The sequence below is a fragment of the Melopsittacus undulatus genome, chromosome 1, assembly GCF_012275295.1.
Source record: "Melopsittacus undulatus isolate bMelUnd1 chromosome 1, bMelUnd1.mat.Z, whole genome shotgun sequence".
Classification (NCBI taxonomy): Eukaryota; Metazoa; Chordata; class Aves; order Psittaciformes; family Psittaculidae; genus Melopsittacus; species Melopsittacus undulatus.
In genome coordinates this window covers 91484631-91509320 of record NC_047527.1, presented here as the reverse complement: position 1 = coordinate 91509320, position 24690 = coordinate 91484631, and the positions used below count along the sequence as shown (strand labels likewise).

Here is a 24690-nt window from a genome sequence, read left to right as displayed (position 1 = left end):
GGGCCCCGGTGCGTGCTAGGGCCGGGGGAGGTGCGGCGGGCGCAGGGGTAGAGCGTGAGGGGGGGGAGCCCTTGTCAGCTGGGAGGAGAGAGGCTGTTGCGGGGCGGGGCGGGGAGACGAGAGGAGGGGAGGGGGGCAGAACTGGGCAGGGAGGCCGAGCGTGCTGCGCGGTGAGGGACCGTCGCCAAACTCCGCGCTCAGGTTGTGGCGCAGAGGTAGCTGCGACCTTGCCTGCCGTGTGGCCGTGCTTAAATCACAAACAACAGAGGAGGTGGGAGGAGGGGTCGGGGGGAGAGGAGGGGAGTGTGTGACGCCTGACCCGCACCGAGCGTGTAGCGAGGCCTGTTGCGTGCGCTGCACGCAGCGGGGGCCGAGCGTTGCGGCTGCTGTCCCGGTTGGGAGTTAAGGGCAGGCCCTTAAGCGGTGTATGTATGTGTGTGTGTGTGCGTGCGCCCGTGTGTGTATATATATATATACATACACACGCGCGCGCACACACACGCAGACATATATATTAAAGAAAAAAAAAAGGAAAGAAAAAAAAAAAAAGGAGCCAGGTCCATTTAAAGTTGCTGCCGGAGAGCTGTTCTCATTGGTTAGGGGGGAGCTGGAGGAGCGGAGACACACACGGTGCGCGCAGCCCTCGCTGCTGCCGGAGTCGCCGGAGCCGCCACTGCCGGAGCTGCCACTGCCGGAGCTGGAGTTGTCTCTGCCGCTTTCCCTGCTGCCGCTGCTGCAGCGGCACAAACGTGACTTCCAACGTCTCGAGTATTTATCTTCTCCTTTTGGCCCCTCTCCTTCTCCAAGATGTAACTACAGCTCTGACACTAAGGACCTGCAGATCGCTTAGGTGGCTGGAAAGAGAAAAAGGGGATACCGAGGGCGTCGTATTTTTTGTGTTTAGGGGGAAATTTTCCATTATGATGTTTCACTAAAGTGATTTTTTTTTTCTCCTTCGCATTCGTCTTTTTTTTTTTCTTTCCCCATTTCTCGGATTTATTACTAGGAGAATCACATTGTGAGGAAAGAAAGTCGGATTACAAGATACCACTACAAACAACCCCCTCTCCCCAGGATTTTTTCCGTATTTTTAATTTTTTTTTTTAATTATTGTCGCGGCTTTAATTCATGAAGCAATTGTCCCCTTTTGCAATCAGAATCTGGATACCAGAATGAGCAAAGAAAGACCCAAGAGGAATATAATTCAGAAGAAATACGTAAGTGCCCGTAACATCTATCGTTTGACTCTCAGTTTTAGGAAATGGCAGTGAATGTCAAGTTTATCGCTAATCCTACAGCTACAAGGTTTTCGGAACCAGTGTGACTGGATTTCTGTTTTTTCTGTGGTGTGGTGTGGGAGTTTCGAAGGCCGCTTTTTAACGGGGAAACCTTCTATCCAGTCGGGTTATAAAAGCACAGATTTGTGCAGCGATTCCTCCAGTGAATAAATGTATTGACCTCAAATGACACAATCATAATCTAGTTTTAGATGAAAGGCGGGGGGGCTGCCTGGATAATGTCACGAAACTGCGTTATTTTTTTCAGGCGGTTTTATTAATATAGCGCTTTTGCATGCCATAGGTGTGTATAGATGTATATTGTTTTTATTTTAGTCAGCTGCTTGTGTGTATCCCCGCCTGGTGAAGCGGCGGCGGCGGTTGTTGGAAGCCCTTTAAGTTGAAACCGAGTGTCTGGTTATGGCGAGCTGGCTTCTCGCACTACCACATCCCCTTTCCTGCGGGGGATCGCCTGCTGCTTGCTCTATCGCCTGTCGTGTGATAGGAAGCGAACCGCCCGGGGATGGCCCGGTCCTCGGGCTTGACTTGAAGAATGGCGAGAAAATGGCTCGGTGCAGATTTAAGATAATTCATTAGGGTGGCTCGGGAAATTGGGGCTGATGCCGCGGCAGCTCGGGCAGCGTTTCTGCCTGTCTCTTTATTCAGCCGCTTAACCGAGCCCTTGTAATTGTCTGATCCTTTAAACGTATAAATGCGGGGGGATAGTTGGATTTTTGTTCGTGCTCCAGTTACGTTTTGATTGGCGTAGGGGAGTTTTTTGTTTTCTTTACGTTTGGAAAAATTTGAGGGGATTAGCCAAGTATGCAGCAGAGCGAATAATGGGTTTGATCTGCACGTTAAAAAAAAAGTCTTTATTTTTTTCTTGGGGGGGGGAGGGGGTATATTTTAATCTTGTCTTTGGGGTATGTTGGTGAGAGGCTTCTAAAAGTTGGGAGTTGCTTTCGCGCCTGTCGTTCGTGGCGATCGTTCGCAGCCCCGGTGTCTCCTGGCAGGGGAGGGTGACCTTCGGGACACTTTCTTTCTCGCTATTCCATAGATTCGGTAAAACCTGCAGTTGGCTCCAGCTGACTGCCGCTATCGGCTGCCCGCGATGTTGAAACGCAGCCCCGGGGGTGGAGGGGGGCTGCGCGCTGTTTCGGAGCTGCCCCCCCCCCCCGCCCCCCTCGCCCGCATCTTCTTTCCTCCCCCCCCACGAAATTTCCGAATTAAAATACATCCGCATTGCAGAGGAGCGGGGAACCCGGGGCCGGCGAGTTTAAAGTATTGCATCGAAACGGGAACGGCGGGTGGAAAGTCTGGCGAAACACGCGAGGCGTCCACGTTTCCCAGGCAGGCAGACAAAAGCGGGGGGGGGGGGGAGAGGAAACCACGGGGTTAATAATTACGGAGGGGGGGTTGAGGAGGGGTGGGGGCGATCTCCCCGAACCGCTGCTCCCGCGGTCCCCCTGGGCCCAAAGGGGCGAACAATGGGGCGCCGGGGCTGCGCACACCTCCCACCTGGCCCCGCTCCCCGGGGGAACGATCGGAGGGATGGGGCCGGCGGGGGGGGGGACCGGGCAACACGTCGTGTGCTCTCCGGCTGCAACTTCGTGGCGACGAGTGTTTTTAATCCTCCTCCCCCTTCCTTTCCTCCCCCTCTCCCGTTCTCATGTGTATTTCTGCGGGGGGGCGCGGGCGGCGGTGCCGTCGGGGCGCGCTGGCGGCAGCAACAGGTTGCCGGGGCTGTGACGGGAGCCCGCGGGCCGCCGGCCATGCCGCCGCCCGGCCAGGTTCGCCCTGCGCCCGTGACGTCACAAAGGGAAGGGCCTGCGCGCCGTGGAATCTTCGTCGCCTCGGCGCTCCGGCCCCCCCCGCCGCCCTTGGCGTGACGTCAGAGCCGAGGCGGGCCGGCGGGGCGGGAGTAGGCCCCGGGGCAGTGCTCGGCGGCGCGGCGCGGGGGGGGTGGTGGGTGTGATAAGAGGGGTGGCCCGGCCCTAGGCCAGGTGAGCAGGTGCGGGGTTGCCAGGCCCTGCCGGTTTCGGGGCTGGGAGGCTGGTCAACCGCCGCCCCGTGTGTAGAGAAGGGCCCGTCACGTTGCCCCGCGGAAAGGGGCGGAGGCGTGAGGAAGCAGCGTGGCGACACGCGTGGCACGTTTCCTCCTGCCCATGACCTTCGGGCGCTGCGGCAGCCTGGCGGAACATGCCGGGACGCGGCTTCCGCCGCCGCCGCCTTCTTATTCTTGCTGGTGCCAACCGGGCCTTTTGTTGTCCGCCTGCGCGGCTGCAGGTGTGTTCACCCACCCCGGGTCGGGGCCGGGGGCTGCTTATCCCGGGTTGGGGGCACTTAACACAATCCTCTTCCGTCATGTCAGGCTCTTGGCTCTACGGTGTCACCTGAGTCCCAGGGGCAGGTCTCAGCCCCAGGCACTCAGGTACTGCCGCAGGTGACACGGGAGAGGCGGTGCATAAGGTTGGCTGCGGCTGAGGGGCCTAGCCTCCTCATCTCACTGGCCCTTGTTGCCGCCTCACTGGCCCTTGTTGCCGCCTCCCCGCCCCACTGCCGGCCCGCCGCGGAACAGCAGTCCGCCCGGTGTTGGGCCATGCTGCCGCCCGGCTGCGGGGTCCTTGAGGTGAGGGCTGAGCCAGGAGTGATGCCCCACCGTGAGGAGCGGGAGTCCGGCCGAGTGCCCGCAGGTGCGCAGGCACCGAGCGGTGGTGCCTCAGTGCCCCGCTCCTCTTATCTCTACGGGCTGTTGTATTTGGAGCAGAGCCTGTTTAGGCTGCTGCTTTTTGGCATTTGTGGAATGAATTCTGAAAACAAAAAGGTGGTGAGAACAATGGAGTAAAGTCTGTACGTTCAGGGGCTTGGCTCCCCACACGTAAGTGGTCGCAATTAAAAGTTCTCTTAAACTTTGAGAGCGTTATCTTTTGTGATTGATAACCCAGGAATGAGGAAATCCGTGTATGCATCTTTTTTCTGTGCTTTAAAAACGCTATCACTATGGCTGACTCATACAAATCTTTCTTCTCACTTTACCCTCCTCCTTCTCAAACATCTTTACATATCAAATATTGCCTTTTGGCTCAAGCCTCAGAAAAGTGACAGCTTTGTAAAGCATCAGCCGAGAAGCCAGACTGCATTCAGTATGCGCTTGGAATTAATAGTTCCTAAATGAAAAGCCTTGAAGTCTTAGGCATAAATTCACAGGTGCATTTTTCTGCCCGTTTTTGTGATGCTGAATAGCAAATCTTCAGTTCTTGCTGGCTTAGGTCTCAGAGTGTCAGACCTGGATTAATGTTTTAAAATACCTGCATAGTTCTGCCGTGGTAGCGGCTGGCAAAATGTAATGAAGGAGTACTGTCACCTCGTATGGCTTGTTTCCTTGTCCTTACAGAAGTAAAAGTGCTGTAGTCTGCCATGAGGTGACATGCTTCACCTACGGATGGCCTGGTAAACCCCTCAGATGGAGGCTTGTCCGGGATTAGTGTGCTGCAGACATCCGAGGAGGGTTCCTGTGAGTGCTGTGACCTGTGAAACAATCGTCTTTACTTGGACGTGCTTGAAGTGGGCTCAGGGAGTTTTGTGGGGGATGGTGACCAGACAGCACCACCACCTCCTGAGTAAGGGATGTTTATGTAGGGGCCTGGCCCTGGGAACTCCAGGGCTTCAGCTGGACTCTCCTGCCTTGCTTTTTTTTTTTTTTTTGCCTGTGGAAGTTTTGTCTTACCTCCCACAGCCACACAAGTGTCAGTGTGCTTTAAGTTTGACCACTTCCTACAATAAATAATGTAAATACACCAGTGGCAGCAGAGGTAGTATTCAGTGTACATTGCATCTTATTTCAGATAACCTGGAGCCTTTTTGTGCTGGGTCCTTTTCAGGCTCTTGGTAACAATGCCAGCAGCATAGCATGCTCAATTCTTACTTTTTTTTCTGCATGTATAACCTCAGCTAACGGTGTAAGGATGCTAGCTGCACTTAAGATCTGAGTTTGGGTTCCTCTTAACTTCCTCCTGGTATCTTGAGACTACAACATTATGTTGTGATCACAGAATAACACTTAACTAGAAACTAGTAATTAAATCCTTGGGTTTTTTTTTTAAAAAAATGAATATTTGCTTTTTGCTGTCAACAGATGCTTTGCCCTGAGACACTAATAGACTCCTACTCGCTCTGATGGGACTTCAAGCCAGGAGTCTGTATAAGATGCTGTCCAGAGTGAATTATAACGAATTAAGGCCCCTGTGAACGGTTTCTAATCTTCATTAAGCACTTTCACCTTCTCTTATGAGGCCTACTAGGCCACTATTAAAAATACATTACCCCTTCCTTTTCTGTAGATGTAAAAGAACAGCTAATGCTACGAATATGCTAAAGTGTGGTATAAACGTCAGCTGATTTTTGTAAGGGAGCAGCATTGCCTCCATTTTATTGTTTGATGAAACAGAAAGAAGTCTAAATTACTTGCCTGAAGCTACATACTGTAACAGTGGCAGAGATGGAACTAATCTGTATTTCTGCAGCCTTGTCCAATATTCTGTCCTGTAGCTTACAAGCTCTTGCCACGAGGCATGGCATCTGCTGTACAGGAACTACTTCACACAGTGCAAACTTGCTTCAAGATTTCCCCCCTCCCCAGTTATAGTCTGCACTGTTATACACTGTGAACAGTGTATTTTAAACATAATATGATAAAAGAGGCATTTCAGTAGAGATACTTAATTCTTTTGGAATCTTAGCAGCTGATAGAGACCAGTTGATACTGTGATGACTCAGCTGTGGGAGTATTACATAAAGTAGGTCAATTTTTATATCTCGTAGTCGGAAACTAAAGAGACTAGATTTAAAATTTAGAATTTGTTTATACACATTACTGATATTTCCTGGTTTGAACATAACGGCAAGTTCTTGAGGAGGAGGGAAATGGTTTTTTTTTGGGGGGTTGATTTTGAGGTTTTTTTATATTGTCTAGTGACTGAATTCAATCAGCATGAACTTGGAAGGAGGGGAAACACCCACCAGCTGCTTTCATTTCTGAAGTTTCCAGTTTGCAGCACTCAAGTGAAAGGGAAGCTTAAAGGTAATATTGAAGAAGGGAAAGGAAAAGCAGAGACATGTTTATGATTTTTTTTTTATTGCAGGCACCCGGCTTTTGTGTGATAGCAGATGTGGAATTTGCAGAGGAATACGTGCATTGCTACAAAATCGAAATTTGCATTTAAAACATCTTGGTTTTCTCCCCACTAGTCCTTTGCATGGCTTTCTTCCCAACTATAAATGTAAACCAGGTGTAAATGGTGCATTGTTTGCCTTAGTGGGCAGACAGTCTGAAAAACAATAGTGCTGATGGATTTGACTGCCTCTGTGTTAAGATTAAGGGAACTTGACTTTTAAGTCTAATAATGCAAATTTCAGTGTTGCCAAACCCAGGCTGTTTCCTGACACAGATGGCCCTAAATGTCCCTATGCTTCAGGCCAAAACTTCTGTTGACTGATTTTATGATTAGCAGTTAACCTTCAATATGAAGGCCCTTAACCTGTTGTTACAACTTCAGAGGAAAGGGTAAAACATACCTGGAGTTTAATGTCCAAGGGTATGACAGGGTATATAGTTCCTGCATACTTTTTATACTTACTACAGTTTTTTATTTTAAGCATTTTTTTAAGTGATAGGAAGCTACCAGTTAACTTAAAAGCTGCAGATTGCGTGTAAAATTCGGGTCTAGTATGTGAGGAGTGCTTGGTGCTGAAATTCTGATACAGGAAATAATATGCTTGCCAAAATGTATTTGGTGTTCTCTTAGATCTTTGATGGGTTGGTTGTTTTGCTGGCTCAATACTATTGGGAATATTGGGTGGGATCCTTCTTGGGTTTTAATGGGCAGGTTTTATTTGGGAGCTCTGGGTTTTTATTTGTATAGAGGTAGATTTATTTCAGTCACAAAAAACATTTTCTCAATGAATCAGTAGGGTTTAGAACCATTTGCTGTTTCACTTGCTTGTGTTTTACACTTTCCCTTGTAATGACATCCTGATCTGATGTTGTTCCTTCAATAATCTGGCAGAGGCCTGGTATTTCCAGTGGTGGGCTATGGGAAAGGAATAAACCCTTTCATGATAGTAGCGAGGGCTTGTTTGAAAATATGCTAGTGCTCTTCCCCTCCATGTGTGCTTTCTTTTTGCCCATTGCTTCCTTATGCAGTTGAAGGTTCTGAAGCTGTAATATGCTGCTGTTCAACTTGCCCTGCAGGTGTGGACACAATCACTAGCAAAACTGAGCAGTGGCTGACAGCATTGCCACACTGAAGGCTGTGTCTTGAGGTGCTCAGCTAAAGGTTGTGGCTCCCTGGCCTGCAAGCAGATGGGTGGTGTGAGTGTACCCCAACTGATCCTGTGCAAAGTTAGTCAGCTTAATTTATGCTGCTGCAGAAAGCTGTTCAGAGTGACCAGCTTGGCCAAGCATGGAGGTAAGTTAAGAACACTCAGGTGGAAATTACCATTCTACCAGTTTCACACAGGGAAGACTGGTATATGAAACAGCTGCAGAGTTTCTGCAGCAAATGTCTCATCCTGAACTGATGTGTCATAAACCATATCCCATATTTTTTTTGGGGGGAACAAAACTTCCTTTTATCAGGCATAAAAATGGGTTTGTTGTCTTAAAAAATGCATTGAAAAGGAAATGAGAAACCTGTACTAAAGTCTTCATACACTTTGTGCATTTAGGTCTGTGGAGCAAGAATAGTTTCTGTTCAGGTTTGGTTTGGTTTAGTGCCTGTAGAATCACTACAGTTGCAGTTGGACATTTTGACAGTGCTAAAGTCAGTTTAGGAAAAATGTGACAGTGCCCGCAGAAGAGTTTATAACTGCATCACTCTCAGGGGCATGACTTAATTCTTCCTAAATGTCTCACTTCTGTAATGTGTAATCTGCTTGGTCTGTCCTGCTTGGGTTCTTGTGGCTTTTTCTACCAGGTTCTTCCCTTGATTTGCTCTGCAAAAAGGCAGCTTTGGATCTGTGGCTGTTGCTGTATTGGTTTTACATCCTAAAGGCCAGAAGAAATGCAAATAATAAGAATGACATTGCGAAACTGTGGCCTGCTGCTGTGATCCAGGAGGACTTGTGGTATTCGCATCCTTGCACTATGCTTTCAGTTCTTTAAGCTTGCCTTGCTGGTCTGACATCTTTTGAATGACGTGATGGTTGCAGGAGATTAGCATGTTTTGGCATACACGTGCTATGATGACTGGCTAAGGATATTTATAAAGTCCAAAAATAAACCATAGGAGCTCATTCTGACATAATCTACTAATCTTAGTTTTGCACTTTGATACTGTGTTGTCTGAGCCAAGTTGGGATAACTGTATATTGCGAGTAATTAATTTTTAGCTTTGCTTGCAGATTAGTGTTGAAGCAATGCATGCTTTTAAATTAAGAACGATGGGAATGAATTTGGAGAAATCAGCATCTCTTTCAACAATATGCATATGGAAATCAGCTCTGTGCCTATTTCTAAAACAGGTTTATGTGAGTGGGTAGAGGTGCATGTTCCCCAATATTTCTGGGCAACATTGTGGATTGGCATTTAGACATGATGGCTTTTTTCTTCACTGCCCATGAGAACGGGATAGTCTTCTCTGCCCTTTCCCTCCTTTATATGTTAAGGAAAAAACTTTTCTCTTTGAGAATTATGCTTTATTCTCTTCTGGATAAAAAAATCTGCTAGTGCTTTGGGTAAACTTTGCTTTTGTACTAGGCATCTTACTAATCATGTCCAATGGAGAGAGTAAGCTTTTGAGGCTCCTCAGTGACAGGAACCCAGTTTCCCCTGGGCCCTACAACTCAATTTACAGCAAATAAAATTTTTTCAGCTACATCCAGGAATGGCCTGCATTTTTAAGAAACGCAAAGAGGAGCTTGCCGATGTAAAGCATGTGGGTCAACTCAGTTGTAATGTACAATACTTTTTTAGGTTCTTAATAATAAAGACACAGAAACCATGAGTCTTGGACAAGAGTCTGTCCACTGTCTCACTCTTAAGACATGCTTATCATTATTTATACTAGTTGTGTATTTACCATAAAGTTTTCAGTGCTGTTCTTAAACTGCGAGTCTTCATGCCCTGAAGATACATAATCTAGAAATTCCATTTAGACTTTTAAGTTGCTGCAGGCAAGCACCATATGTTTATAGTTTTTTTTCCTTTTGTATAAAGTACCCATTAAGCTGACCTTAGAGAAGGAATATATTTCCTTCTTTCTCACCTTTTTTATTTCATGGGTATTACCTTCAGCCAGTTTGTCCCACAGAATTCTTTAGGGTAGATCAAAGTTGTAAGCCAAATCTCTCAGCTGCAGTGTGCATGCTAAAAACCCCACAATGCAAATTTCCAACCCTGCACGTATGCCAGATCAATTAAATTCTTAAGCTGAAAAAATAGAACTCCTTCTGTTTTGGTTTCAGCCCCACAAAATTTGGTCCAGACCTTTGAGTTTGCAAAACTCAAACCAAGCAGAAAGAAGGTTTACTGTTATTGTTTGTAAAGCTGACTGATAACGAAGATGGTGGTGTATGCAGTTCTTTTTTGCGTGATGTTCCAAATGACCAGCCTTAATGTGTTTTTCACAGAAAGATGGCATAGATGGACGCCCAAGATGTTGTTTTCTGATTGATAGTCACTTTTTCCCCCCCTTTTGAAGTGTAGTGATAATGATGAAAATTCTCACGGCCTATTGCCATCGTGCAGACTGGCTTTCAGAGACCAGGGAATGTCCCTTTCAGTTTTGGATATAAAGCAGAAGTTAATGTTCTGGAATAGTATTTCCTCTAATAATTTATTAAAAGCTGTACTACCCCCACGTAAGATTGTAGAGAAGGTATTCTTTCTGCTGTTGAGGCCTTTAGCTTAAGTTTGAAAAGCTTTTACCAGTGTTAGGTTTTTTGGTTCTAATTATTCAACATATAATGAGGGCACAGTAATACCACTTTGTAAGACAAGAAGCTTTGAGTTACTTAAAAGCTGGAGTTACAGCATGTTACAGTAACTGTAACTTGTGAATTATTTATAACTTGGTAGAAATAATGGTTGTCCTAATGGCAAATAATTCTGAAGCTGGCTTTTCTTTTTTTTTCAAGTCTGTCTGTGATGCCTTGAATGAATAAAACCTATAAAAGAAGCAGCCTTAGAGAGAAGCTGTCCTGTTCCTGTTATGCTGTCCTCTTCTTCCTATCTGTGGTGGAAATGTCCTGTGTGTAGCTTTTGCATTTTGCCTTTGATAACAGTGTTGTGAATGTGAGACCGGCTAGTTGCCTAATGCCATGGGTTTTTTTGATTTTTAAGCCCAAACTGCACTGAAAGAAGTGGTTTAGCCTTCCTCTGCCAATTTCTCTTCTGTTTTGCCGGCCAACATGTGTACCAGGTGATAACTCCCACAGCCGACTGGGAACATTTCAGGTTAAAACTGAACTGACAGAATGTTTTTAATGTGGATTCATTCGATGTTGCGCTTTGTGACGTAGCTGTAAAAGTACTTGGTCTGGGGAAAGTATTGGAGGAACACAAAATGAAGTGGCAAGGGTGGGGCAGGATTGCTTCTGTTAGCAATAAGTGTGAGCTTAAATGGGCTGTGAAATTATGACTGAATGGGAGTCTAGATATATGTTTTATTTCCTGGCAAGCAAAATTAGCTGTCCTTCTCTGTTCTAAGGATTGTTCGGGCATGGATTTGCTTTACCGTCCTACCACTGGAATCATGGTGAATGTTAAATAAGGTTGAAACAAAGTTAGGCCACAAAGGTGCAAATGCAGCTAAAGGTATCTGTGCCTGTAGTCATGGCATTGCCATAATAATTTCCAGAGAAGAGCATTGAAAATGTACTGCTATTATTACATGTTATGCTTGCTTGATGAGATTTGAACAACTTCAAACTTAAAGAAAAAAAAAAGGCAAGAATATAAAATAAAGATAGCAGTGCTACTGGAAGCTGAGTTCCACTGCTAAATGTGGTAGAAGTACTCTTTTAAATTCAACAGCCATGTGTACCTGCCCCACAATTGAAGAATTCTGTTCTTCACCGTGGAAGCAAAGCCAGTGTACCATTCTACTTTCTACTATGACCTGCTTACAGAAGGGAGTTCCTACAGAAATTTCCCATAGCTTTATTTGGCTTAATTGTGTACTACTGAAGAATAAAGTTCAGATAGCTTCTCTTGTTAAAATGCCTCATGTCTATTGAATGTGCAAGCGAACTGAAGGGCTGATGCATTTGATGTGATTTTGCCCCATGTTCCCAAGTAGTGTGAGAAGGCTAAACCATGTCAAATTAACAAGCTACAAAGAAGGAAGTTTCCTTTAATTTTAAGAACATGAAGATGTGGCATCACATGCCTTTTTTCTTACCACTGGAGCCAGCAGTGCTGACCTCACTCATCTTTCCTTCATAGTAGAGTGCTTTGGCCACATTGGTACAACTACACACAAAGTAAGGTCACTGAAATTACCAGGCTGAAAAAGTAGTTACGCCAGTGTTCTCCTTTCTCCCCCTACCTCTCCTCATCTTTAAATGTTTTCATTAATCTGTTTTCAGGGTAGGACTGCAAAGACCTTTTAGTGGCACAGTTAAGGGGATCGGTGGGGCACAAGAACGTCTTTGGTTTTGCTGCGGATTAAAAGGACGTGTGGAACTGCACCCTCAGTTTCAGTCCAGCAAGGCACTGTAGCACGTGCCTCTCTCAAATGTATGAATACTCTTACTGACGTCAATTGAAGTGCTTGGAGCTTGTGAGTTAAGCACATGCCGAAGTGCTTTTCAGGGCTTGAGATTTTGTCATTCCTGTGTAAGAGTGTGTGCAAGTATTTGCAGGCAGGATTTTTTGTTAGTTTTCTAAGAGGGTGATAGCCATTTAATGGTTTTAGTGGCTTTACTAGATGTAGTCCTGCCTGGGGTTTTGTTTGTTTGTTTTTGTATTTATTTTTTTCTGAGGAAATAAGCTCTTACAAAGCTGCTGCCATCTCTTTGCAAGAAATCAAAGTGAACTATTGCCACAGTAGTATTTTATTTTCCTGAAGGCCAGAGGGGGAGATGAAGAAGGCTTTCTGCAGTTCATCTGGAGGCAGACCCATAGGAAATACTTTGAAAAGGCATTGAGATTGCAGTGTTGCTGCTTGTCTCAGGCTTGCATGCAGAATTTGAGTGTTAGCTGTAAAAAATGCTGGCTGTGTACTTAAATTATGAAAGGCTCAGCAAACAGTTAATGTGCAAGTACTGTGGAGGAAAAGTAGAATGTGGCCCTGCTCATCCTTTTTTACGGTCCTTTTATAAACTTTTGGGAAATCGAATCGTGCTGATGTGAGCATTCAGGAAAAGCTAATTTCATAATTCACATACATTAAAGGCTTTTATTTATAAAACATTAATATTCATGTTCTTTCTGTCAGGAGTAGCATTATGTGGCATGACTGACCAGTCGTAAAAACCAGTGCATGGCTTCCATTACTGAAAGCATCTCAGCGGTCTCCATTTACTATGACCTTCCAAAATAAGTAAGATTGGTCAGATTTCTTCCAGGCTGGGTGGCAGACCAGCTATAATGATTTCTAGGCCCTCTTGCTTTGAAGAGCAGGAATACAGTTTTCATCATAAATATGTTGAGGAAAGTAGGGTCTCTTAAGTCTTCTGGGTAAGACAATTTCTTTATATCATACTTAGTATTTCATTATAATACTACTTGAGCTGGCTCCTGTGAAAGCTAGTGATGTATCATGCAAAAGGAAATGTGTTTAGGGTGTAGCTAATCATGTTTTTTTTCCCGCACAAGCATATTTTCTTATATTCTTGTTGATTCTTCTTCCTTTTGTGGTGTTATTTGATGCCTATTACTCTTGCAGTCAGGGATTCAGTGAAATCAGTTCCCTGTGGGCATTTAGGAAATTACTGGTTCATTAATTTGGATGGAGGAGAGTGAAGGGATGAAACTATTATTTACCTTTTTTTTTCCTTCACTAACTTGTCTCACATCCTGCCAGGGCTGAGTCTGTCATTTTTTTCCTTCCCTTACAGACAGACCATCTCTTAATGCATTATAACACTGATCTGCTCATTCCTGATGACTAGTCAGGCCATTTCTGATAGGCTCTGCCTTCTGACCCAAATGGGACCAGAAGCAGTGTTCCTGTGTGCATACCTCTCCATATGTATGCTGCTTTCCCCTCTGTAATGGTGTAGAGTTGACCACAGGGATTCCCTGGCAAAGTGGTCAGAAGCTTTTCAGCTTTTTGCAAGGTTTATTTCCTGGGTATGCCTTTGCTTTCTTTTCTTTCTGTCCTTTTCGTGTCCCTGTTCACCTTGCATAACCATGAGTAGGTATGTAGTACAGACAGAAGGACTGCCTGGTTACCAGCTCTGCAGAATTCCTCTCCTTGACATGAACTCTTTTCAGAGGTGCTTCGAAGTGGTGTCGTTTTATTGCCTGCATGCTACAAGCATGACTGCAGCTGTATCTGGAGCTGTGTCAGGGAAGTGGGAGTGTGTTCATCTCTGGAGAGCTAACCTTCCCTCCAGCACAGGTTGTGAAACCAAGGTTAGAGAAAATTGGCCAGGATATGTATCCGTGGTTGGATTCTTGTTCATCTGGAGGACAGCTTGCCCAGAGTTTCTGGTTAGGTCCTACTGCTGTCCCTGTCTTTAGTCATTTTGGCAATATTTTTGCTGCTTTTACTTTTGTGTTCTCCTTCGGCATTGTGTTCATGCCTTCAGATCAGCTATAGCCTAATAGTTTAGGAATGACATGCTTCTTCATCTTTTACAATGGAAGAATATATATGAGCAGCCTATACTGTTGTCTTTGGAAGAAGACTTTGAAGATGTCTGTTTGGGCATGCTTTTGAAGGTGTTCTGAAATTTGCTTTCAGCTATCCTCTGCGGATGATTTATCACCATTCTTGTGTTCCCATGGAGCAGTAAATCACATCTGGGCTGAAAGGTTATCCTTTTTCCTTAAAAGGCTTCATACTTTTGGAACACTTCTTTCTTTATTCCGTGCTCTCCAAATGTCCAGGTATTTTATCCTTTCCCACCAGAGAAGACCCAGTATTTTAATCAGGAACCCCTATTTTACAAAGCTGAAACAACAAAGTATAGCACTTCAGCTTTGAAAACTCATTTCTCCATGGAAGGATGTCATTGAGGTAATTCCAGCTGGTTTCTAAATTTCCAATCCACTGACTTTCTCAGTGATTAGATCACCTTCAGTAAAAGCAAGGATCTGCAGCTGATCTGAGGGAGTTAATACATAGTTTAATTTCAGCACACATGAATAGCGTTAAGTCCATGCAGTTTAGTGAAGGAGAACAAAATAATAGGTGATCTCTTGAGGCAGCCCTTTGAAACAAAAAGTAATATCTTATAAATTTTTAAGCACCTAAGAAAGAAGATTGAATAGCTGGCATTATTTGAGACAAAAGACTGTAAGAACAATTCTAAGAATGGCTGACCTACTCCTCAGCTTGCAAACTAGGACAATATCTAATAGGGGAAATCTTGGTTATGGCTTGTAACAGACTGGTTATCAGGGCTCCTAATCCTGTCATAGATAAGAGAACATAAAACTGTCAAACCCAGGGTTTTAAATCTGTATCTCCCATGGCGTTTTGTTTTTTCCTCCTTTTTTCTTTCAGTTGTTTGTTCGTGCAGTCCCTAGAGAGAAACCAAGATGATTTACACAATGACAAAACCATTAGGCTCTTGAAGGTGCAAGTGTCTGCTCTCAGGAAGTATCTGATCTCAGGGTTACCCATCACAAAACTTTAGTTGTCATCTTACATCCACGTTTCATATTTGGTTCATGCCACAGCATGAGAAAATACTCTGGAGCAAAGTGTAATGCTTCATTTCATGGTATTTTCCAGTGTCTGGCTTGTCTAATGCCTATCTAAGTAAGCTTTCTCAGCTTTGCTGTGTTGGCACAGTCGGTAATTTCACTGTTCTTTCTGTAAAAGATTCATGTGTCTGGATTTTCCTGGACTAGGTTGAAGAGCTGTTTCATTGTCACTTCTGAAAAGTACTTCTTCCTACATTTTCTCAGCACAGTGAGTCTCCTTGTGACTGTCAGGTTAACTTTCTCGTGTGGAGGACCAATGCAAATAGTACTAGGGCTTAATAAACAACCTACCCTTGGATGACCATTGTTGTGATAAAAATGATACAGGGTTGGTTGCTCATTGATTTATGCTTTTTGGCCATCTTCCAGGATGAAACTGTAACTTCATTACACAAGAGTTTCGGAACAGTACAGAGTTGTCCATTTATTTTCTTCAACTGTTATTGAGCTGACAGCTTGCCTTTGGAGGGTCATATATTCAAAAGCTGCCAATTGGATCTTATTTCATTTTAACCAAATGTGTCACAGTCTGAAGTGTGATTTCTCTCTGATGACCCCCCCCCCTTTTTTTCCCCTCTTAACTTTAATACCTTCTGCTCCCTCTCCCTTCCCTTCCCCTCAGTTCCTCCTGCTGAAAATAAAAAGGCCTGGGAACAGAGGCAATGCCACAAATAAAAGGAATTAGGTATTTTGTTGTTGCTGCCTGTAATTTTGGTTTCTGCTAATAAGACTTTAGTTTCTCTGGCTGGATCAGTTCTGCATTGTGGAGAAACACACGGTTTTCAAAAATGGCAAATGGAATATATTTTTTATTTTTCCATTTCTGCTAACCATACTCCTGCCTCTGTTAGCTGCTTATTTCCAAATTGCTCCTTCTGACTTTGTTTTCCTCTTCCTGCTTAATCAGTGCTCTTCACTGGTCTTTTGGTACCTTTATTGGGAAGTTATCATTTGGAAACCTGTGAGAAATCATCATCAGGAAGTCTATGTACTTAGCTGAGTAATCCTCTAGAAGAAGGAGAAATAGGGAAGACAAACAATGTATAATATCTGCCTATGTACTACTTGAAATCTGAAAATGTATTTATTTCTGCTGTGGTGCCTAGAGAAATGGTGTCCTCATGTTGAAAAGTTGAGGGCATTTGTGTCAGTGGGATAGCAGCCTTGTGTTTTACACAGCTTAGCTGCTTTTTTTTTTCTCTGTGCATTACTGGAAAAGTACATGGTTTTGTGGTTCAGTTTTAAAGAAATGTTTGTAATAATGAATCAAAATGAGCTGAATAGTCTTATTTTATGAAGTAGCTAACTTTATTTGGATTTCTTGGCCTTTTTTAAAAATATGCTGTTAAGTGCAATAGAAGAATAGACTTTCAATTCTGTGTATGCTGTCTTTGAAAACGCTTTTTCAATTATTTTCAGATTACTTTTCCCAAGTAATTCCTGACACATTTTCAGTACATGTTTATGTATGTTCAGTGGAAAAATAATATAACCAATACGTGACTAACTATTACTATTTAACGCATGAAGCTGCTTGTGTTAGTCCCAAAAGAAACTCTTAACAATGGTATTAGATGAAAGCATGTAGACATCCATTTCCTCTAAGAGTCTGTCTCAAATTCCTTCTGATCTCAGATCAATAATTTTGATAGTTATTTTGTCTGTTTACCCATGAATTTTGTAGAAGTTTTTAATATGTTTTCTAACTTTAATGCAGATTATTTCTTAATTTTGCCTTGTTTCCTACTTAAACACTGTTCTGTAATTACCTGATTCACTGTGCATGTGTGTAAATGAAACTATGAAATCTGTTGTCAATTAGCAATCAATGTGGTATCCGTATTTTTAAATGTTATAAATTGCCTATTAGAGCTAATTTTCCAGGGCATCTCTATCTCTGTTCTTAATGTAATGCAGAATATTTTACAATAATGCCTAGGTTAACAATGATAGTCTTGCTGTATTGTGCAAAAAAGGCTTCTGTGCAGACCCAGCTGGGTTTCAGGCTTAATTCATTGCTCTATGGTGGGATCACCACAGCTGCTGTGGGGCCTTTACAAATGCAAAAAAGCTGTCAGTGTTTGTTTCATCAGATGCATAAGTGATGAGGCCAAGTTGAGGAATCCATTCCAGCGCGTGGTGTGCATGCTGGAGGCATTATTGTTTACAGAATTAGTGTCTTAATGCTTTAAAATACGTGGTGCGTGTTTTGCCTTAGAGCAAAATATTTTAGGGGTAAGATGCTTTAAGGATACTCTTCAATTTAGTCCCCTTTTCGAACAGCGTTTGCCCTGACTCATGTAAATGTGCATCTGAATTACTGTGCTGTACTTGCCATGGTCGCAAGTAATTCAGGTCTGTCTTGTGCATCTTTTTTTGCTAGTGCTTTGATTATCGTAAGCAGTCACAATTAAATAATTGTACAGCTTCAATGCAGATTTCTCCCCCTCCAGCTGTCAACTGGAGGAGTTGCACTAACAGTCTCCTATGGTCACCAGAAGTCAGTACTTCTTTTGGCTGTCAAGGCTTGAAGGAGGTTCCTTTCAGCCAATTAGAGAGTAACGATGATTGGTTTCAGAGGGTGCTGCTTAAGAATGCAAAGCATGCCTCCGTGGTGGGGCCGAGCACACAGTTCCTCTATCAATTCTCCTTTCCTTTGCTTGAGGCTCCAGGAATGTAACATGGAGTAGGGCTTCTGCTTACATGACGCCAGACTGGCTTTTGGGGGGTAGAAGGTGGGGGGTGTCAGGTCTTTAATTGTTTTTCTGTGGGAGCGCTCATGTGATCTTCCAGTCTTTGTTGCAGTCTGTTGGCTGCGTGCGTGAGGTTTCATTAGGGCACGCCACCCTTCCCCGTATGGTGTAACTCCACCGGTAATAGGCATTGCAGGAATTTTAACTAATGCGCTGTTTAAGCCGCCGTCACTACGATTTTATTAAATGTGCTTGCAGCATGGAATTTTGCTAATGCTGTGGAGTGATCTGTTATGCAAATTGAATGTAAGAACGGGCTAGTGGGGATTTGTTGTCTGCATATTGGAAACTTGTGTTTTGCATTTGGAAATGGAATGAACTAAATGGTGTCGTGGCATAGGCTGCTGCTGTAATGTTCAGGCAGCCTCTGCTTTCTTGGTTGGGGGTTCAGTATTGTCACTGGAGGGTCCAAGTTTGGTTGCAGGAAGGCATTCGTGTCTGGAAGCATGCTTGCTGCTGATACATGCTGGGCAAGTGTGCGGTGAGTGTAGGATATGTTAGGCACAGTTGTACACAAACTAGATTATGAGATTTATTCTGGTTGGTCGTCATGGCTGGGTAAAGCTGTGTTTTTGCTTAAGCTCTTCTGCCATAATGCAGGCAGATACCTATGCTGGAGCAAAGGATGTCTGGTGGTATCCATGTTTGTTGGCTAACCTGTTAGCCTGTGTCTAAAGCATCGCTTCTCCAGGTGTGATGTGTGACAAAGGACACCTTCGACTCCTGCCAGGGGAAGTGGGAAGGCAGGGAGTCTGGATTCGTTTCCAGATTTGCTGCTTCAGTGAGGCACATGAGCCATGTAATCCAGCAGATGAGCGAAGGAGGTGCCTCCTCCCCGTGCTTGTTGCTGCTCTCGTGGCCTCGATTATCTCCAGCCTCAGGCTTAAAAGACGACCAGCCTCCTCTTCTTGTGCTGTTCCAGGGAGCAAGTTGCTTGCAGCACTCTGCCAGCGCTTTGTAGCTTGGAAAACAGCGGCAGACGAAAGAAATCCCCACCTGGCAGCCAGTGCTGTCTGTCCCTCCCTTTCCCGAACCTCATTTACAGTCGCTGTAAGCGCTACCATTTATTTCCCTTGGAGTCTCTGTTGCGATTTTGTTATTCGTTGTTTGCTGTGGGGCTGGCACTGGTGTGGGAGGGCTGCTTCAGGGGTGCTGTGCGGGGTGTAGCAGCAGCAGTAAGCAATTAGGCAGGGCCTGGAGGAGTTGTGCCATCAGCGTTGGGTCTGTAAATTGGGGGAAGAAATATTGTGGGCTTTAAACTGCAGCTGATGTAGCTGTGGCACAGCGTTTTCTCTTGACAGAGATGGAAATGGGTTGAATGATTTTGAGGGAGGTGGTTTTAAGAGAGATCAAAACCTTCTCGGCAAAAGGTCTGTCAATTTTTTAATGTTGGGGCCCTGCTCGAACTCATGGTGTGGTAGTTTGGCTTTGCATGGATAGATGTGAACTGTTTGGGCAAATCATGGGGCATTTGCATTTTGGGGATGCAGTGCAGTTACAAGCCGTTTCTGATGCTTGCACAGGCTAGGCTGTGCTGGGAAGCTGCTGTTTTCAGTGTGCATATGCTGTGGTGGATGGGCTGCTAACTAACCTCCAGCAGTGGAAACATGCTTTCGTGAGAGACTGGGAGGCCTCTCGGATAGAAAATGGGTACCAGAGTGCCCGGAGATGAGGTTTGTGCCCATGATATTGCTGTTCCCAGCACACTGCTGCTCCCAGAGACCCAAAGTAGAGCAGGAACTAGGCTTCTGTGCTGCAGGGGACCCTAATAATAGGCCAGATTCTGTCCTGAATGCCACAAATGCTCCCTGAGGGGGATGAGGGGCAGGCAGGCTGCTGCGAGGTCTCCCTCAGCTTTATTTTAACTGTGGCTCTCTGCTCTTCTGTGGATTGTGTGGCAGAAACAAAGACGCGGCTATTAAAACCAACAAGTAGAAAGACCAGAACAGGGACATGTCTTTTTACCCTTCTCCCAGGGCAGGCTGATTTAGCTGCCTGTCCAGGGAACGCCTGCTGCTGCATCCCTGCGCACTGCAGCATCCTTGCTTCTGCTATGAGTCCCGGATGACCCTTGAGTTTGAGCTTAGAGCTAGAGCAGCTTCATGGGAATATTTTAAAAATTGAACCAAATTATCTGCAGTATAATTTATTTAACCCCCCCCCCCCCCCCCCCCCCCCCCCCATGCATTGTTGTATAACCAGGCTTTAGAAAAACTCAATTTTTGAGCCAAATCAGCTTTGTGGTTTCCTGTTGCCCTTTGGGTTGCTGGTACTGCGCCAAATCATGTTGGTAAAGAAAATGCTTCAGTAATTACGTATAGCCTTGGATACATTTAGCTGTCCTGCAGTAGTAATGTTTTAGGCATAATAAGCATTTTTACTATTTTTATTTATGAAGATTTCTCCCTCCACTCTGACATATTAAGCCACTAATGAGAAAGTAATGGAAATTAGGATTCCAGCTTTATATTTAGATTTGTAAATGCACTGGTTTTGTAAATAGTTTTGTCAAGCGCGGATGTTTGCTGTGCCAGTGTTTCGAAAGTATTTTGTGATCAGAGGCTGTATTAAACAGTTGTCCCCTTGCTGGTGAATTGGCTCTTGATGGAGATTCAGAACAGCTTATTTTAATTAGGCTTTGTTTGAAAACATGGCTCAATCTATTAATTGAGGTAGGTGCTACTTCCCTGTGGACTTCTCAAAGCGCTAGTGCAGAATAGCTGGCTATTAGTTTTTTAAGCATACTACTACTTCTGCTCTATTTGTGTGAGAAAGACAATTGTCTAGCAAGAACTTAGGAAATGAAAAAAACTTCGAGAAGCATATGGCTAAAAATAGCATTTCAGCATGCTCTACTAGGAGGCTGGATTTTGGATGAGGAGCATGGAGGTAATGTGGTGTCGCTAACGAAGAAGCAAGGCTTTGGAGGCAACAAATTGGTCTTGGGAAAGCGGTAGTGAGCACTGAAAACACTGATGCAAGTGCTCTGAGGAAATACACAATTTTTTGCTTGATACCGAGCATCACTGTTGTGCTCACCTCTTCCTGTGGCAAATTTAATGTAGGAAAGAGCTGTTTTCAGTGCTTCAGTTGACAGAAGGCATGTTAATATGTGGCTGCCCAGTCTGCTTTTATTTTAAATAGCTTAGCTGATGTTCAAGGCTGAGGGAAGTACAAAACAAACTGAAAATCTTTCAGATGTTTTAATTAAAAGTGATGGAAGTGGAGAATTAGAGCTGCTCCTGTGCTAGGATGGCTTATTCAAACATGCAGCTTAACCAGTTAGACTGCAAGGTGGAAAATGCTAGAGATTGTGTATCTGAATTAAGCAATTTTAATTTGGTCTTTCATCTGTGTCATTACCGAGGGATATCCTGCAGGCTGGTTTAATGAACTCAATCTAGAGGTGTGTAGAGGCACATCTCTTTGCTTGACAGCAGCAAGATGGCATGCTATGACTGGCAGACATATCTTCAGCTTGTGTAATTGTCTGCTCTTGTCATATGATGACAAATGGAGCGATGATCATATTAAACAACAAAAAAGTTCAAAGTAACATGAAGGCTCTGAATAAACTCTTGGAATCAAATTGATTCTCACATGACAGCATGTCAGCATGGGTATTTTTAGCCTGAATTAATGCAGCTATAGGAAACTCCCCTCCCCCAGAGAAGTATTACCGTGTTAAGTTAAATGTCATTCAGAATTTTTAGCCTAAATTCTCCTCTTCCTACAGGTGTGGGAGCCTGTCTTGTCAGTGTTCAGTCTTATGTTGCATGTGCAGGCAAGGAAAAAACTGTCCCATGTCAGGAGTTTAAACAAAAAGTTAAAAATTAGTGGTTAAAGTTTGTCTGTAAACTGACAAATCCGATTTTCTGGGTTTGGGTTTTTTTTTTTTTCAATGAGCCTCTTCCAAACCCAGATGCAGAAAGGATGAGATCATGCAGAAAAAATCAATCGGGAACTGAGCATAGTTTGGAGTTTTGGCAAATATGTTTGAGTGGAATAGAAATTTCCTTCTTTTCCCTTCTATCTGTCCAGTTTTCTCTTGTTGTAGATGCAAGCTAATGCACTTGTATGCATTATGGTATGAGATTTAAAGTTTTGCAGAAGCAGCTGTCTTTCTAGTGGAAGTCCGAAGGCAAGTAACACGAGAAATATTTTTCCTTTTGTCAGCAACAGGATTCTGCAAAAGGGAAGCACCCTTCTGAAAATCCGGGAAAGTTGTTTAAAACGGAAGCGTGTAATTAGAGCTTTGGGAAGCAGAAGCAGCAAAGTAAAGAGCTAAGGGGACAGAAGCTTTTTTATCACTCTTCCTCCCTGCCTTCTCTCGCCTCCTAGGAACTGGTACTGAGTATAGTTAACCTGGGGGAAAATGTGTGATACAGATTATCAACTTTATTCACTTCTTGATGCTTACAGTTCCACTTCAGTCAGGTTGGTATCTCTGTCACAGTTTTAATTAAGATTCCTCTCTCCCCCTCTTCTTTTTTTCTTTTTTTTTTTTTTTTGTTCTCTTCCCTAATCTGTCTATCTTCTTATAGGGTAAAAAATATTTTCAGCAATTAAAAAAACACATATGCTACCACATGTGACCAGATTGAAACTTACTTTTCTGAATGCTTTGTCTGTAGACTTCACAGAAAATTGCTTTACTTCTGGATTGCCATCCATGTGTGGTTACCCAGCGTGAACAGCCCATTTTAGATGCTGTTCTCCAAAAAGACCTTTTCAGGGCAGCTGCCCTGGAACTGGGGTTTTGTTGCCACAATGGATGTGGGGAAATGCAGAGTGCCCAGCCAGAATTCATCAGTACTCATCTCAAAATGGGTCTTAAGTACAGCCTTCTTCCTTATGTGTAAAAGCTTTTTTCCTTGTCAGTTGAGTTAGTAAGTGGCAGGAAAATGCTTTGCCTTTGTAATTTCTGAAGTATTCTTAGTTTACTTTTGGATTTGCAAGTTTTTTTTTTTGGTGGTGGCCCTGTAGTGGTGTAATTGTAATGAGAATAGTGCTTTGCACATGTACGCCTCATTAGCTGGTACAGCTGGGACTCTCAATTTCAGCAAAAAAGTAGTCTTACTCAAAAGAGAGCTTATGTAAAAATAGCACCGTACTACTCAACAGTTAAACCCGTGTGAAATATGTCACTTCACTAAATCTGTGTGTATCAAGTCCCTTAATGCATTGACAGAGCTGATTAGTCCATTTTAACATTGTACAATTTCTACTTTCCGCAGAAATTACATGTAGCTACTGCTTTGGTATGAGTACGACAGTAAGAAAACATGCGACATTAGAAAACTCAAGTATAACTCTGTACCTAGTTTTGGATACAGTTATTGCAGTATTTTATATTGCACTATTTTATTTAAATGCAGTATTTTCCTATACAGATGAGAGGCAAAGTAGCAGGACTCATTTTTGACTAGTGCTCATTTAAATGTTGAATAAGCCCAAAGCTTAGAATTTGCTTGAATTGCAATCTCAGAGCTACAGGGAAATAATTTTACTCTTCTTGTACTGTTACATTTTGATAGGAAGAGCCATGGAGAGCTGGTAAACCTGGACTCTGTGTTGCTGCCAAAGCTTCCTCCTGAGTATAAATGTATCTTAAGAAGACCTGCCGTTTTAACTCTTCTTCTCTTTTTAGTAGAGATGAAAACTTAGGAGTAAAGTTGATGTAGCTTAGAAAAAGAATAAAGCTAATTGAGCCTGTTTACTTGTTTTATGGCTTGAAAAATAGTCACTAGATTAATCAGATGTGCGATTCAACATCTGGACCATTCGTGCAAAGACGACAGAGAAGATGTACATTGTAGAGGCTCTAAAGTGTGAAGCGGGAGAGGAAAGGGCATCAGTTGAGAAATGCAGAAATTAAAGTGACTGAGCCAATACTGTAGTTAAAGAAATTATGTCTATGAAATATTCTAGTGGGATTCATCCATGTGGAGTGAAAGAATATTGCAGTAATGGGGAAAGAAAAGAGTGTCAGTCTTTCACAAAGCATTTTAACTTGTAAGACTTGTGCCTCTGTGACATTTTGCAGGAAGAATTGGCAAGATTTGTCCTTGGTATGAATGCTATCGCCTGCAGAGGGGTTTGAAACATTTGATAGCCATATTGTATTTTGAGTGACAGGTAGTCAGTCGGCAAGTTGCAGGGTTTTACAAAACTATTCATGCAGTTGTGTGCAGAAACCTGGGGGCTGGTTCCATTATGAGTCTCCCAACGGTACGGAGAAGAGATTGTCAACTTTTAAATTGTCTTTCTTCATTTTGACTACAAAAAGAGAATATTTGGAAATGATACAGGTAGTATCTTCAGGGACACTAGAAAATTGCATTGCTTATTGTGGTAAACAGACACTCAACGTAACTGCACATCTTGGCAATCATTTCCATGTTGGTATTATTCTGAGATTCATTTATATGCAAGCTGGTGGCTTTACATGTAGTGGATACTGTTGTTGATTGGCTTGCCAGCAGGCACTCAGGTGCTCTCAGTTAGCACTACTCATCAGCCTCTTGTGTAATTGCCATATGTTGGTCAAGGTGTCTTTGGGTTGAGCAGCATAAACTTGGGAGTTAGCTGTGCTGCAGAGGATGCATCACCTCTTCCTTATTTCTGTTACTGATGGAGTGTATATGTGCGTGTATGTGTATATGTGTGTGTATACATATGTATGTATGTGACCCAGGTGAGGCACTTTGAGGTTTCCAGGAGTTTGAGAGTCCAGTGGAAGAGCTTCTGCAGATTGATAGAGGGGAGACTCTTTAGGAAG

The 24690-nt window shown here is 43.7% G+C and overlaps 1 protein-coding gene across 1 annotated transcript in view; it reads left to right on the top strand.

Annotated features, from left to right (window-relative positions):
• The first annotated feature begins 551 nt into the window (after positions 1 to 551).
• The window catches only part of JARID2 (jumonji and AT-rich interaction domain containing 2), a 217323-nt gene continuing 193184 nt past the window's right edge, over positions 552 to 24690 (top strand). Inside the window, exon 1 of the mRNA XM_005149879.3 lies at positions 552 to 1217. Coding sequence (XP_005149936.2) covers positions 1173 to 1217 — 45 coding nt within the window. The 5' untranslated portion in view covers positions 552 to 1172. The remainder of the gene's footprint in view (positions 1218 to 24690) is intronic.